We start from the raw sequence: 17,647 nt of genomic DNA, 5'->3' as shown, positions 1-17,647 counted from the left end.
CGAAACCCACCGACAAAACCACCACCTCCACGAACACACACCAAAAACCAGATCGATGACCACCCTCCAAAACCCACCAACGGAACCACCAAAACCCAACCACCAGAACCCAGAACCTAAATCCACGATCACCCACCAAAACCCACACACCAAAAACGACCACCCACCGAAAACGACCACCTACGAAAACCACCCACCGAAATCCACCCACCGAAAATAACCAACCCACCAGAAACTAAACCCTTAACTCGAACCCAGAATCACGACCCACCCCAATTCAAACCCAAAACCACCAAAGAAACCGCCACACCCACTGATTACCCATCCAACCCATTGACAACAACCTACGTTGTCTTCTTGTTCGTAGTACCAGATCTAGAATGAGTTTGAAGGAGGAGGGAGAAAGGTAATGGGGAAGATGAAGAAGGTGAAAAAATAGGGTTGAATGTGGAGAAATTGGATGATTTTGAACTAGTTTGGTTGATTTCAATGAGTTATTGGGGGAGATGAATTAAATTTGATAGAAGCAGTTAGATTAGTAATTAATTAATCATGTTTTTAAGAATGTAATTGATGTTATAAAGTTTTAAGTCAGGGCATTTTTGTAATTTGTTAAATTTTTTTTACTAAATATAGAAAGGTTTGAAAATGTTGCACATAATCTTTAGCGTCCATTTTTGGTAAAAGTTGTAGATAATTGTTAACGGAGGTAGTATGTGGGATAAAAAGAAAAGAGATCAAGTTGACCACTTTATAAGGATAAGAATTACTCTTTTATTGTATTACTCCCTCCGTTTTTAAATACTTGCTCCATTTCTCCATACGCGGAGTTTAGGAGAAATTGGAAAAAGTAATAAAATATGGAGGTAGTGGGGTAGTTGAGAAAATAAAAAATTGTAAAAAAACAAAAGTAGTGGAAGAATAGGAGGAGAGAGTGTATTATGTTGGGTCCACTAACTGTGAGAAATGAATTAAATATTGTAAAAGCTTTCCATAAAAGAAAATGGAGCAAATATTTAAAAATGGCCGGAAAAGGAAGTGGAGCAAGTATTTAAAAACAGAGGGAGTATATGATTTGGAATAGAACGAACTTTTATATCATAAACTTGTCAAGTGGACTCAATATATTTGTTGTTGATGGATGCCATGCGGCCGCCAAGGCCTTAATGGTGAGATCATTCAATTTGATTGTGTTTTGCTTGGTTGTGCTAGTGTGTGATAGGATTTACCAAATATAGCAATTTGTTGTTAGGTGGGCTTCTAATAAACACAACTACATGAATGTAACCTAGATCAATGAGATTCCAATTAGGGTCATGTAAAAAGAGTTTAATGTTCATCTATATTGCGATAATAATATTTGAATAATATTTATGAGACTTGGAAATCAGATTTGCTTGGTTTTGAGCAGCAATTATGAAAAAAGAAAATCGAGCTAAATTTTGTATATTTTAGGCTATAGAAAAAGTGTTTGGGCTATTGAAATGAATAAAATTGCTTTGGAAATGATAATTGGCTAGGGGAAATTAAAAAAAAAATTCATTCGAGTAATTCTTTAATACATTATGCGAACTGAACCAAATTAGGCAATGATGGTTGTTTCTATATTGGAATTTATTTGAAGAGGGTTTTTTTTTTTGGTGTCTACAAGTGTGCACATGTCAAAAGAATTGCCAAAAACAAAAAATAAAATTTAATTTGACAAGTCTTTAAGTTTAGAAGAAATCTATTACATCATCAGTCTCACCTTAACAAGAATTACCAAAAAAATCTTGCTCAATGTGATCAAATTTTTGTGGTTATTAGGATTTGATACCATTTGGGTAGTGCGATCAAAATAAAGAACTGAAAAATGAAAGCTAGGAGAGTCAAATCCACGACCTTCGATAAAAACACTTTCTTAATGTTTTTTAATTACACTGTTTGTCATTTTATGCTTATCAATGCAATTATTAATTCATTGATATCTTTATTTATACTTCGTATTTTATTAAAAATTATAAAAAAAAAAAATTCAATATTTAAATAGTAGATATTGAGACGAATTTAAGTAGAATCCATATTGTTTAGGGTATCTTAATCCCATAGCGACACGTGGTGTGTCACTATGGGAAGATGACACGTGTAAGCCTAAAAAGAGCACCTGAAAAGAGAGTTAAGGGCCTCCTTACATCAGAAGCCCAAATCCCGAGAATGTCGCAAATCAAAACGGCGCCCCCATCTGACATGTGTCATCACCTGATTGTGCAACCAATTAGAGCGCGGAAATTTAGGGTACAAAAAGGGGCACAATTTTTCACCCCTATAAATACCCCAATCATTTATGGTAGGAGGGGTGAATTGGGATATAACATTGAACTAAATAGCTCCAAATTCTCTCTACTTTCTCTCTCTAGCTTTTCTGTTTTCGGTCACTAACTTGATCATCGGAGATTCGGAGGCGAACAGAATATTAGTTGTTTTGCAGGTGTCCGAATCTACTTGTCAGGCGAACGCAACCAGTATCCTAAGGGATTCCAAAAAATACCCCAAAACACATATGACTATGTTTTTCCTTACGGATTAATTACAAAATATGGCCAAAGCAGGTTGCATTTGTAAATAATGTTAAAATCCAAATAGTGCAATTACAAAAAAAAAAAAAAAAAAAAAAAAAAAAAAAAAAAGTAAAAAAAAAAAAGAAGTATACGTAATGTAGTTATTGCTAGCATGCATATGCGTTGTAATATACTCGTACGGAGTACTTTTTACTCTAAAGAAAGTAAAACAATTCTTTTTTGGAATTAGTATTTTTTAATGATAAGGTAGACCCTGATCAGGCATCAATCCTCACAATTTTTATAGTCTAAATAGAATTCGAACCCTAAACCTCTCTGATCAAATAAGAGTTTGACCAAGTGAGCCAACCATCCAACAATTAGTTGTTTTTTTGGAAAATAGTGAACATGTGGACCTCTCACCACTGTAATCCATATTTTTGTATAGCATATTAGGATTTTTTGGTTGCTTCATTTATTTGTAAATCATAAGTCGCAAGTTTAATATAAATCATATAATTGAATCTATTTAATTCCCAACAACCTAAATGTGCCAAACAGATCGCATTCATACCATTGAATTTAATTAATTATTCCCGACACCCATATTCTTATGGTCATTTTGTTCAATGAAAAATTAAAGCTATAATCAAATAACTACTTCGTATATACCAAACAATTTGTACAAAAACAAAGTACAAAGGCTAAATACAAAATGCTAATTAACCACTAGATATTCAAATAGGATCGAAGTATTGTAACATGATTTGATTGAGCACAAATTTAGTAACATAGTTGATTTAATTGAGCACAAGAATTTATTAGAACTCATGTAAATTTCCTCAACATAAGGGGACTTAAACTTGGCAAGCAACTCATTTTGGGAGAATTATATCTTGCTATAAATCTATACTGAAATTCCACTTCCTATGCTCACATCATCATATTAGACTTTCATTAACTAATATAATAAGCATACAAAACCTCATTATTTAGAGGGAGGGAAAGTGATAATTTTGTAAATGAGTACTCTTATTGATTGATGTCGATCACATATCGATCTTCTTATCTTTTTTTTTTTTTTTTATATATATATAATAAAATATCCGCCTATCTTATCAAATCACATGTCAATGTTTTTAATTTCATAAAATAATTATATGTGAGCCTAATATAATTAAGCCAAATCATAGCTCTCATAATAACAGGCATTAATGATGGTCTCCAAAACAAACAAACAAAAAAAGCATTCACAATAGTAATGATGGAAAAATTAGGGTTACACTTAAATACTATATGTACTACCTCCGTTACATATTATTTGCAACGATTTGACATAAAGTAGAGAGGAAAAATGTCTAATCATTGCAAATTATATGTAACGGAGGTAGTAGTATTAAAGGCATGTCCTCTTTACCTTATAAAAATAAAATTTAAGCCTAATAAGTTCAGATAAGTTCAAATAAATTACAATAAGGTTCAATAAGTTCTAATATGTTAAATAAATCCGGCTAATAAGTTCCAAAAAATTATAATGAGGTTATATTAAATAAGTACTTTTTTTAAAAAAAATAAACAATATTAATTATATACTATGTATCATATATATTATACTTACCTCCGGTTTTTTAGTTGACAAGTATTTCTTTTGAGAAAATATTTTAATTGCACGTTTTCTTTTTGAGTAAATTTTATACTTTGCATTTATTAGCTACCCAACTTGCTTTATCATATATATTAATAATACCATTTACTTTCGTAGTTATTTTATTAGTATTACAATATTATTTTCTATGTACTTTGTATATATAATAATAATAATAATAATAATAATAATAATAATAATAATATTTTCCTGGTCGTGTTGTGTCGGCAGCGGCTCAGCGGAAGCGGGACAAGTATGGGGCGCGTTGCAGGGCTATTGGCTATGGTTTCCTTCCTTTCTCCTTTTCTTCGTTGGGGGAATTAGAGAAGGATGCTATTGTGTTGCTGAAGCGGGTTCAAGCGTTCGCTAAGACTCGGGATATTGGTGCTCGTGCAGCTGCTCACATCTTCAGCAGGATCGGGTTCGCTATAGCTAGAGGGGGGCAGATTGTATCTCGACTCCCCACCAATTTCTTGTAAATTAATTGACTCTGTAGGTTTTTTTTTTTTGATATTTAATAATATCATTTCATTTTTTCAACTTGTGCAATAATTAACGGTCAAATCAAAGTGACACAAAAATAATTATCTTATCAAATTCGCAGATAATAATAATAATAATAATAATAATAATAATAAGGTCCAATCAAGTCCAATAAATTTCAATAAGATTTAACAAGCTCTATTAAATTTGATTAGGTCTAAACAATAAAATCTAATAAGTGCAGATCTAGTAAGGTGAACAGAGCACTCCCTTATAGATTAATACTTTCTTTCAGCCAACTGCATGTATATGTATAGATAAATGAGAGCTCACTAGTAAAGTTAAAGTTGTTTGGATACAAAAGGGATTATTATAAAAGGCAAATAGCCAACCTTTTCACAGGTACACCCCAAACTTCTTTCTTAGCAACATACACCCTAACACTCACAAACCAAAAAACTTAAAATAGAATAGAAGAAAGATGAGCTTGAAGGTGAATGAGCGCACCATGGTATGTCCCGAAAGCGAGACGCCTAATGAAAGTATTAGGCTCTCACGCCTAGATACGGTTGTACGTATGCCTTATTCACATACTTCTGTTTTGTACGTTTACCATGCACAAGACATAAAAAAGAATCATACCTCACAATTTCTTGATACACAATTTTTAATATGGTGTCTAAGTAAAGTTTTAGTCCCATTCTACCCGTTAGCGGGTAGGTTAAAGATGAATGGTGTCGATGAGATTGAAATCAATTGCAATGCGAAGGGGGCCTTGTTCATTGATGCCGAAACAGCCCATGAGATTACTGATCTTGATGACGGTAAGCCTAACTACTGCGAGCTACGGAAGATGGTGATTCCTACGTGTGATTACTCTAAGGGTTTGTCCTCATTTCCTTTGTTTATGGTGCAAATCACTCGCTTCGAGTGTGGGGGTGTAGCCATGGGTGTTGCTTCACATCATCACGTTGCTGATGGTATTGCACATGCCTACATTATCAACTATTTTTCAAGGTTTGTACGGGGACTTGACATCCCCGTTGCACCCGTCTTCGACCGGACGGCTATCCGTCAGCTTGCTCCGCGTAACCCACCACAGGTCAAGTTCCAACACTTGGAGTATGAGCCAAGTTTACCACCCTTGCCACCAAACGGCTTCAAAGGTTAGTTCATTATAAGTTTATAAGTATTTTAATTTTTAATACGTTAGTGTTAATTCATACATAGTTGCCTGTTTTTTATTATGTCCCGTTCACTTCACCTTATTTTTGCTAAAGTTAAATTAATTATATTGAACTGAAATTATTTTTGCTAAACTAAACTGATAAAATTATTTTTGCTGAACTAAAATAATTATTTTTACTGAAATGATTTTTTTTTCCTTAATATTATATTTTAAAGGTGAAGTGAACAGGGTATTAGAGTATAATTAAGTGAGTCATGAGCTTTAAATAAGGATAATCAACTTCTACCAAATGAAACAAATTCCAAATATAGTGTGTTGTAAGTATTACAATATTTCCATTTTAATAAAGTGTTGCAAGTATTAAAACAAAAGAAGTATATATAAGAATAGTATAAAAGTCAAATTGTTGCATTAAAAAAAACCCTTGATGGAGTGTGCCACAGACCACGATAAATACTTTCATAATATCAAATGACTATATTATGTCCTGTTCACTTCACCTTATTTTTGCTAAAGTTAAATTAATTATATTGAACTGAAATTATTTTTGCTAAACTAAACTGATAAAATTATTTTTGCTGAACTAAAATAATTATTTTTACTGAAATGATTTTTTTTTTCCTTAATATTATATTTTAAAGGTGAAGTGAACAGGGCATTAGAGTATAATTAAGTGAGTCATGAGCTTTAAATAAGGATAATCAACTTCTACCAAATGAAACAAATTCCAAATATAGTGTGTTGTAAGTATTACAATATTTCCATTTTAATAAAGTGTTGCAAGTATTAAAACAAAAGAAGTATATATAAGAATAGTATAAAAGTCAAATTGTTGCATTAAAAAAACCCCTTGATGGAGTGTGCCACAGACCACGATAAATACTTTCATAATATCAAATGACTATATTATTAATAGTCGTAATAAATAATTAGAGATCATAATGGTCAAATTTGTGTCTAAACATATCTATTATATTCAGTATTTGGTTTAAATTTAGGCCAAATTTAATCCAATCCGATCCGATATGATTCAATTTTCAATTTTCTTATCCGATCTGATATGAATTTCACTCCCAATCCTATCAGATCCAATCCGAATAAAAAAAAACCAAACATTTGAATCCGATCCGAAAATCCTAATTAAAATACAGTATTTTTAGCGCCTATTACGATTATAAAAATAACTATTCAATTTTAAAAAATAGGATTTGTCCAAGACTTAACATTAATACAAGTCTTCAAATCATGATTAAGTAGTTCAACAAGTCTTCAAAATAGTTAACTGTACATCAAGTCATTAATTTATTTTATAAAATAAGTCCATATCCATACAAGCTTAATTTTACAATTCAATATTTAATTTATTTCGGATCCAATTAGAATCAATCCATTCCAAAAATTCGAATTTTCAAAAAATTTCAATCCAATCCAATCCGATTTAAAGTTCGGATCTGATCCGAATTAGTTTAGACTAGATTGAATTTCGATTTTCATACGAATTATAGAGACCCCTAGTATTTTCTCAGCATTTATGTTTTTAGTCAAAGTTTAACACTTAAATAATATAGGAAGTATTGCAAATAGTTAAACTACCAAAGCAACATGTGCCTCGGGCCCTCGGTCAAACGTGAACATTTTAAAATTAAAAAGAAAAAATAAAATTAAAATTAAAAGAAAAAGAAAAAGAAAAAGAAAAAGAAGAAGAAGAAGAAGTATTGTATTATACTATTATCACCATGTAGCAATTTATGATTTTGTTTGATTGTCTCAATAAATATTTTAATACAATTTCTTTGTCAAATATATGACCAAAGATTTTAATAGCCAAATGTGTCATGCAACCGATTTAGTGAAACGAACCTACATAGAATATGTAGCAATGCAGTTAAATATGTTTATTGACAAATGACAATAGTGTAACATAAGATGCATTATTAAATCATTACTATGAACCAGGTGATATGGCAGCAACTATCGAGGGTCACTTCAATCTTACAAAATCTCTAGTCGAAGCCTTAAAACTCGAAGCGACAATGCCGGTAGCAGAATCAAAAGGCTACATGCTAAGTACGTTCGAGGTGGTAGCTGCGCATGTGTGGCGAAGTTCATGCAAGGTGCGCGGACTAGCAAATGATCAGCCGGTGAAGCTCTACATACCAACTGATGCAAGGTCGAAATTAAAGGACGATCCAACCATGCCTAAATGGTATTTTGGGAACTTAGTTTTTTTTACGGCTTGTATTGCGAAAGCAGAAGATGTCATATACAAGCCGTTATGGTATATTGCGAGTAAGATTCACGAGGCATTAGAAAAAACAAAAGACATTGAATACTTGAAATCAGCTGTTGACTACCTTCAATCGCAACCAGAACCTGTGGTAGTCCTTCGTGGGCCCGAGAGTGTTACAAGTCCAAATCTTTTAATAAACTCTTGGGTTCATATTCCTTTTTCTAAAGCAGATTTTGGTTGGGGTCAGCCCAAATTTTTGGGAAATGGTGGGATCAAATATGAAGGTCTAGGGTTCTTGGGTCCAAACCCAAATAGGGATGGTAGCTTTTTATTGAGCATTAATATATTTAAAGTTCACAAGCTTCACTTTGAGAAATGTTTGAATGAGCACAAAATTATTCCCAAAATATGAACATCATATATGGGAGTATGGCCAGGTTATGATTATTGTGTTGATTATTTTTTATGCCGAGGCGATGTTGGGATGTTGTTAAATTGGGTGTGTAGAGGTGGATTGAATTGGGTGTGATCAATTTTGGTCATCTCGAATTTGATTCATCCTAATTTTTTCTACCTCCATTACATATTATTTGCAACGATTAGACATTTTTCCTCTCTACTTTATGTCAAATCGTTGCAAATAACATGTAACGGAGGTAGTATATTAATGTGGCTTGGATATCGGTATGAGTCACTTTGGATTTGTTGGGTTGGTTCAAGTTTTGACAACTCTTGAGGTTATGTTTGGCATCTGAATTGAAGTCTTTCTTGTAAGTATTAAGATCATAATGTTCATCTTTCTAAGTGTATTAAGGTTGGTTCAGCTTTTGTATCGTTAACTTTTAGCTCTTAAATTCCAATGAAAAAAGGAATTTTATATAAGAATTCACACATTCTTGTTAATCAAATTAGCCGATTCTATGTTTGTTGTTACTTTCGAAATGTATCATGTTATATATATACAATATATTTTTTAGTATTTGAAATATTCTCAAAACTGTCATGATCAATCATTCAAGTTCTACATGCATTGTGTATGGTAGATCTGGCTAATTTTCTAAATCCGAGTCACCATTGATATTATATACTTCATTCGTTCCATGAATTTCTTCATTTATATTCACTATTTATGTAGTTAAAATTATAAAATGTTGATATGACAATATTTAATAAATTATACTTCATATATTTGTACTCGGTATCTTTTATATGGTCTCGTTGGATTGATATTAATTTATTTTCAAAGGCATTTAAACGGGATTAAACCGCAATATGACATGATGATTTTCTGTGGATTCAACTTGCTTAGCATGAGGTTTTGTGTGACTCTGTTTCACGTGAGTCCGGTTTATAATGCATACTCTCATCCCCTACCCACTGTTACAGCCCACTAGCCCAGTCCCTGCCAGGGGCTGGCGACCTTCTCCCTCCCATTCCTCGGTGCCGGCATCCCTCCCCCACCCATCCCCAACAACCGCCGTACACCTCTAGTATTTCCTCTCACTCTCTCTCCTCAAATTCCCGACGCTAAATTCCGTCGAAAGCACTGAATGTGATCTTCAATCTAAACGTATTCCTGCTAATGCTCATATGAATCTCTTCGATGATCTTCTCTCTAATGGGTTTGTATTAGTTGAAAAATTGATTTTTATTTCTTCCCTAATTATATGATTTTTGATTGATTAATGATTTTTGTGGATTTTTGTTTTGATTTTTTAGGTATTATACGACGAGGCTTTAAATCGGAATTCTGCCGAGGATTTCGGAGTAGAGAGGAGAGAGTAAGTAAGGCGAACCCTACTAAAAGGGTATTACGGTAAGTTAGTCTTCTTTGCAGCTTGTATTGCCAAAGTAGGAGACATTGTGAGCAAGCCGCTATGGTACACTGCAAGTAAGATACATGAGACATTAGAGAGAATGCAAGATGTAGAATACTTGAAATCAGCTGTTGATTACTTAGAATTGCAATCGAATCCAATGGCTGTTCTTCGTGCGGCAGACAGTGTTACTAGTCCAAATCTTTTGATAAATTCTTGGGGTATGATACCTTTCTATGAAGCAGATTTTGGTTGGGGTTGTCCAAAATTTTCCAGAAATGGTGGTGTTCAATACGAGGGGCTGGCATTCTTGATTTCAACCACGCATGGAGATGGTAGTTTTACATTAAGCATTAATCTTTACAAGATTCACATGCCTCTCTTTGAGAAATACTTATATGACTTCCAAAGTACACCCATCTTATAAGCTTTTGTATATGTACAAATACCCTGTTCTTTACTTCTTTCAGGCTTATTTTTCATAATTAATTCAATTGACTCCATTCAATTCAATTTTAATTAAGTTCAATTCATCTTATTATGCATCAATTCACTTTGGACAGTAAGGAATATGATTCTCACATGGAAAAATCCACCTCTAAGATACAGCTTCAAGTTTCATACAAAAGATTGCACAAAGATTGTCGAAGAAAACCAAAGGGAATGACCTATTGCATGACCTGCACCTGCCTTGGCTGCCAAATAGAGACAACCGAGAAGGCAGCAATCTAGTGCAAAGCTACCAAGCATCTAAAACATATTCATCAACTTGCACAGATGCTCTTTGCAATAATAACCCCCTTTAAGTTTGAAACATCAACAATTATCTGATGCTACAGTTAAAATAAAAGGCAAAGAGTTCTACCAAGGGCTACTGCAATTTCAGGTTAGGAGGTTGAGGACGTCTTTTGCATCAGCAGTACTAGCACACTTGGCAAACTATGCCAGCCCACCTAGTTAAACACATCCAAATCAATCACGCTCACTAATGGCTGTCAAGTGCTCATCAATCTCCTCGGTTGCAAGCGACCTAAAAACTGGATTCCCCACTTGAACAACTCCCACCTGGAAACAATTGGCAACTCATGCTGTTATGATTATAACCCTGATAAAATGATAATTTTTTTCCGAATTAAACAGATTAGCATATTTCATTAGCTAATTTTGCATCAGAAGTTCCCTATGCAATAAGTTTCTGCAACAAAATTTCGAATTTTTGTTTCCCGAAGGGCACCCATGAAGACAGTTTAAAAGTCTAATCAGTTAACCAAGTCCAATATTGTTTCCAAGATACGTATTGCATTAGGAACAAAAATATAAACAGACATAACAAATTAAATACAAAGCAACTTCATGAGAAATACCTCAATCTCAGTGGCCTTAAAATCCTCTTGCAGAACAGACTGAAGAGCAGAGATTGCAGTCTGCAAGTAAAAAAAACACAAAATTTTCAGTCACGTTAAGATCTATTGTTTTCGTCAAAAAAAGATCTATTGTTAACACGAGATGTATCCACTAACATATCTATAAATAAAAATTTAGCAAAGAGTAATGGCAGATCACAGACGTGAGCTAGTAAACACCGTAAATGTTAATAGATGTACATCAACAGCACCGAATGGGACATACTTTTTGCAGGTAAATTTTCAAAAACATAAATTACCACTTTTACAAGTATCATAACAAATGTCTACCCAACTTATGGAATTAAGGCTTTGATTGATTGATTAAAGCTTAAAGCTTTTCACGAACTTCACAATTTAACTCAGGAATTTCCCAGCTCATGGCATGAAGCAGTAAGGACGCAATGGCACAACACCCTCTTACAAATAAGAATTAACAAAATAAAGCAATTGCATAATAGCTAGCAGTCTAGCACGTATTAGCACACCAGTCTCTACTCTCTACGTCAGATTATATCAACTGCTTCAGTCCATAGACATACCAGAAGGCAAATTTCAATATCAAACTTAACATCTAACAAAATAATAACTAACAACCGTTAGTTGAACTAAATATTTTCTTAGCCCTAATGCAAGACATATTTTACACAAAAATCTGCAAGAATAAGTAAAAGAAGTGGATCCTCCAAATAAATAATTAATCAGTATAGCACTGCTGATTTCACATTTGACAACCACTTCCCCCTTTCCATATTTCCCTTCACACTAGAATGTAAGAAAGAGAAGACGCATATCGTTGCAGCAATTGAGGATACGAAAGAAAAGCAGGCTAGATTGCATACCTGCACAGTTTCCTCATAGGAGAAAGCAGGATCATTTTTCATTTTTTTCTCCAGAAAATTAATGGCTTCTTGATCTTTAGCTCCAGCACTTGTGGCCTATAATAAACAAGCAAATAGTCAAAATTGTTTCCAAACCTTTGCTACAATAAAACTGACATAAATTATACCTGGTTAATTTCAACAAAAAAAAAAACAAGCAAGTTAAAACACAATTCACAAAATCATCCCTAACTTGGAATAAAAAACCAAGCAACCTAGATTTGCTACCCTCAAGTCTTTAATTGTATTCACATAACCTTCAATTAGCACTAATCAAACAATTAGCAACTAAATAACCACAAATTGGTTACAAACTCCTATATTAGAATTTAATCTAATTAACCTTGATTAAAATCCTTAAGAACCCGATTTTATCTCTCAAGTAAGCATGTTAATTAATATTACTCTTTAATTTAGGCTACAATCACCACCATCTTCAACTACCAAAACAAACACAATGACCACCCAAGTGAACACACAATCTGAAGGACAATACAAAACACAGCCTGATCTCAGTCTCTCTCTATCATCTATCATCTGACAGATAGAAATGGTGGTGTGCACCGATGACCACCAAAAGGGACAGCTATTGATCACTCAAACCAGTCACTACTTTCCTTTCGATGAGAACAATTAGTATTTACACCTTCAGTTTCATATTAATAGTAATGGTAGGCATTGCACAAAGTTTTAGGAAAATCAAAGGGTTTAACCAAAGTGTGAATTTTATGACATAAAGTATACGATTTTTTTTTTAAAGGAAATATAAGTATAGTTAGTGCCATAGTTGGGGTATATTTAATTACTAGTGAGAGAGAAATATTAAAAGAAAATAAAATAAAAAATTTGTAAGTGGGGTTGGTGGAAGAGAAAAAAAATAAAATAATAGTGGGTCATTATTGAATAAGGTAATGTTGCAATTAATTAGAAGCGGATGAAAAAGGAAATTGTCACAATTAATTTGAAACGGAGGAAGTAGGCTTAAAGAGAGGTAAATTAAAAATAGAGCACAACTGTTTAAGAGTAATTCACAAAATGTTGATGAATTGAATGTAAGAGTTTAAGAGAAAGGGGAGGGTAGAAGAACTTATTGTTACTAAATGATGTTCATAATTCTTTGTTCTTGAAATCATGGGCTTTGTATCTATTCTAAATTAAGTCAAAACTGCAAAATCATATGAGTACCAGACTTCAATAAAGGGATTTCGGGTTGAAGAAGGGATGTTTAATTACAGATTGGGTGATTGATGGTGAAAGGTGACTTTGAAAATTCAAATGAAGACTTCAGGGTGGTTATGAGAATTATCCCCTCAATAAAAGGTAGTTATTGGTTAAGAATCCTGCGTCAAGTAGAAAATAGACGTTTTCATGGATGAAAATCACAACAGGTTAAAGGGGCCTTCAATTCAGTGCAAAATATGGATTCCAGCCTAATTCCAACCTTACTTATAAGTTAATTTTAACTTAAACTAAGCAGCTTGAGTTAACACCAAGCAATGCGACACTATTTGAGCACTATTATAAGTTGTCATTGTTCAACCGTAGATATTTAAGATCTCTATATGAGAGGAGCATATCATAGATTAGTTTATCCAAAAAGAGTACCTTGTGACCATAAAAGTGGCCAGCGGGATCACATTTAAATAGCTGAGGTCCATTCTCTTCATCAATTCCAATAACAATAGCAACTACATGTATAGGCAAGAAAAAAAAAAGGCATTTAGGAAAGGCCAAATGTAAAATCACAAAATAAAGCTTAGAGAAAAAGATTTGTTATGAGAAGCAGAAGCAGACTTGGCACACACCTACTCCAAGAGGTCTCATGTAAGCATGCTGGGTATATACTTGAGACTTATCTGCAATCCTATACACAAACAACAAATGAGTTATAACATCAAAATCACATGCCAAAAGTTTAATAGTCAAAAAATTGTACGGAGAGAGGTTCTCCGAAAGTAAGGCATTGGGAGTGCATCACAAAGTGCTATAAAAGCAAAAGTAAATTTTGTCGAGGTCAAGCGTGAAAATCAAATAATTATTGTAATCCAATTTGAAGCAAGGGGGTGTGTTGGAATATTTGCTTCAACTTGTTAGTGGTTAGTTAACTCCTAATGTATAGGAGTATGCTCTGCTAATTATTTCAGTATTAATTTGTGTTGGTGGAGTCATAATAGTAGTGGGTTAGTTTAGTGGGTTAATGTTAGCATGATCAATGATCATGGGATCATTGTTCCTTACTAATACTTAGCTATTTTACACTATATATATGTTGCTATGTACTACTAATACCTTAAAAATAGGACCCATTAAACCCATGATATTTCATGATCAATAAATCAAGGGCCACTAATACAATCCCGCTAACAAACTCGACTAACTGAAATCACATACTTTGACCCATTAATAATTCTAATAAAAAGATAAATATTAAAATCAACTAATCCTAATACTTAGCCACTATGTGTGCCATACATTGACTAACAAACTAACGTTTGAATCAATATCCCAACAAAAATTATATTGAGTCACCTGAAAATAACAATTAACCAAAACAGGAAGGGGTGAGGGGATTTAACATCAACAGAACCCGTGTAACAAAATTAATTTAAAAAAAAAAAAAAAAAAAAAGGAGAGAATCAGCCGTACACTATAAATCCCAGAAGAGCAGATTGTTGATATTATATAAGTCATACAATTAAGAAGCTGTGACTGTCATTATTATACTGTATACACATTAAGTCATTACAGTATTAAGTTGCATAGCTCAGTAAGTCAAGGAAAGTAGAGCACAGCTAGCCTTCTTTCATTAGGCCATTAGCTGAGGACTTTCTTGCTTTAATAAATGTCAAATCTTGCTTAAACACAAGCGCGCGAGCGCAAGGGGGTAAATGAATTTTTTCCTATTTCTTTGAAAAATTAATAAATAATACTTTTATTGTAAAAAAAAAAATGACATTTCTAGCAAAGTTAAAAGATCAAAAAAAAAAAAAAGGAAAAAATATCAACAATCAAAATCCTAAACGATAAAATGTGTAAGGTTTATCAAAAATCAAGCCCTCAGCTCTTATTGAACTTGTTCAAACTGGTCTTATGTTCACACATTTCACTAAAGCCAATCCCTTCCAGAGCAGCAGCAATACTGACAAGATGACAATGCCAATAATAACAATAACAACAACAACAACAATAATAATAATACTCCGTAATAATAATAGTAATGAGAAGAAGACGACGATGAAGAAGGAGGTGGTAATTGTGGTGGAAGTGGTGGTAGTTTACATTGCCAAGAACCAAAGCTGCAGCTCATGAAAAGGAGGCTTATATGAAATCAATTATAAATTTTCCATCATTGGGCTTTTCAAAAAGAATTAACAAAGTCAGAAAATCATTAACCAAAAGCAGTGACCCCCCCCCCCCCCCCCCAACAACACAAAACCAAAAAAAAAGAAAAAAGGAAAACCTCTTTCATTGAAGGATAGAAAGAGAGCATGATATACATTGATGATTGAAAACAAAGTATTTCAATAAAATTAAAAAAATTGAATATTCAATAATCGTTGAGAATGGTGCAACAATATTTTGATTACATTACACAAATTTCAAAAATGATGCTAATAGACAAGGAAAACATATCCGGCACACAATATTAGTCATTGGACATGAAGCAGAACAAATGCAACATGTAACCACATTTTTAATTATGTTCAATATAAGGTTGAATGATTTCTCATTTCAGTGATTCAATGCTACATGTGGCACAAATGGGGAAAAAGTGAACAGCACCAGGGTCTAAAAAAAGATGTTGCACCTCTGCTAATAAAGTACAGTGTTATAATCCTGAAAATAAAGTTTAACCATGTAACTAATGAAATCAGAAACCTCCAATTTTCTATTCAAGGCCTCTTTTATAAGTAAGTTCACTTTTCAGAATTTGTAGACCACTTTGATAATAATTACAAGCCAGTTTGTATACACTTAACAGCAAACACAAAACAAAGCCAGCCTAAATTTAAACAAGAATTTCTCACCTACTAAAAAATTGATCATCCATATTAAAGACAAAAAATACTAGCTTCTCTTATCAGTCAACAAGATAGGTTCATTATCAGTTGAAATTAGTAAATAAAAAATGCATACCATCTAGCCAATGAGTCCACTGGCATTTCGTATCCATATTTATGGCGGAACTCAGCTGCTTCATTCCTTGCTTGTTGAACCAAATTCCTAGAATCAGCTGTCAAAAAAGCCACCACATTAATGGTATGAATTTTTTCAAACCATCAATTCATGAAAATTTAAAATTGTCAAGTCAATAATTCCTCTCAACCAATTCCATTGAACAATCAACTTTAATTATAAATACTCTATAGTACAAACAATATTACACACATGATCCACAATAGCTGCTCTATTCACTCATCGAAAACAAAGCTCATATAGCAATGACCATGACTAACCCATCACAACAACAGCATCCAAGAGCTCGGACCGAGAACAATTCCAGACTTTTAAAATATTTCAATCAAAACTATCTTCAATCCATTAAACTACGAGTTCAAGATAACATGACTCAAGCCTTCAAATTCTACTCATCAATTGTCATCATGATTTCATCGACTTACTTTCATGATTAATACTAATTTACAACTTCCTTTGGAACAAATTCTCATAATCAAAATCCAAACTTTTTTCAATCATTTCTTCATTGTTATAATCATTGAAAACCCAAAATCATTAAAAACATCAAATCACCCACCTGTCATTCCAGTGGCAAGCAACCCTATAAACTTGGTAATTTTGAAAAGGTGTGAAACACTAGTTTGATCCAAAAGCTTGTCCTGTAATCCAAACATCAACCAAAAACAATCAAAAACACCCCCAAAACATCAAAAATTAATGGAAAAAATAAAATAAAAAAGGAAAATTACTAACAGGAACTTTCTTCTGGGTGACGACACAAACTGAATCTTTCCCACGAACAGCAATCGATGTAATTCCACCAGATTTCACTGCCTTAAACGCATATTCTGATACAAAAATTGAACCCCAGAAAAATGTGAAAAGGGGGAAAACAAAAATAGCGAAAAACCCTAGAAAATGATCGAAATATGAAAAAATTGGATCAAAATGTTAGATCTTGAGGATGAAATTGAGCATACCAACTTGGAAGAGACGACCTTCAGGAGAGAAGATCGTAATGTGTCGATCGTAGCCTGCTCCGCTGCCTCTACTCATGCTTGTTTGTTGTTGTTCTGCTGAATCAAGTGTGAATTTTGGAGAGAGAAAACAAGGAGAGTAGAGTGAGTTTGGGAAATGAGGAAAAGAATTTTGGGGGTTTAAAGTGGGGGAAGTAGTAGCGCTTTTGGTGCCTTTTTGCGCAAGCCAGCCTCGAATTTGCTTTTGTGTCGTTGGTAATTACCGATATCGCCCTTGTAATTTTGGAGTGTTAGGTGAAAATAGAG

At 33.3% G+C, this 17,647-nt stretch overlaps 2 protein-coding genes across 2 annotated transcripts; one reads left to right on the top strand and one right to left on the bottom strand.

The window, feature by feature from the left end:
• Positions 1–5,146: 5,146 nt before the first annotated feature.
• On the top strand, positions 5,147–10,862 carry LOC145610484 (anthranilate N-benzoyltransferase protein 1-like). The gene is made up of 4 exons (XM_081665813.1): positions 5,147–5,822; positions 7,811–8,461; positions 9,922–10,311; positions 10,741–10,862. The coding sequence occupies exons 1-4, from the start codon at positions 5,147–5,149 to the stop codon at positions 10,860–10,862; spliced, it is 1,839 nt and encodes a 612-aa protein (XP_081521939.1).
• LOC145610167 (proteasome subunit alpha type-6) lies at positions 10,464–17,503 on the bottom strand. Its single transcript, XM_081665438.1, has 9 exons — positions 17,345–17,503; positions 17,118–17,212; positions 16,942–17,023; positions 16,323–16,419; positions 13,991–14,049; positions 13,791–13,873; positions 12,147–12,242; positions 11,266–11,325; positions 10,464–10,966 (listed from the first exon to the last, which is right to left on the bottom strand). The coding sequence occupies exons 1-9, from the start codon at positions 17,418–17,420 to the stop codon at positions 10,874–10,876; spliced, it is 741 nt and encodes a 246-aa protein (XP_081521564.1). The 5' UTR covers positions 17,421–17,503; the 3' UTR covers positions 10,464–10,873.
• Positions 17,504–17,647: the final 144 nt, after the last annotated feature.

The sequence above is a fragment of the Chenopodium album genome, chromosome 24 (genome assembly GCF_948465745.1).
Source record: "Chenopodium album chromosome 24, dcCheAlbu1.1, whole genome shotgun sequence".
Taxonomy (NCBI): Eukaryota; Viridiplantae; Streptophyta; class Magnoliopsida; order Caryophyllales; family Amaranthaceae; genus Chenopodium; species Chenopodium album.
This window is presented reverse-complemented; position numbering and strand designations above follow the sequence as displayed.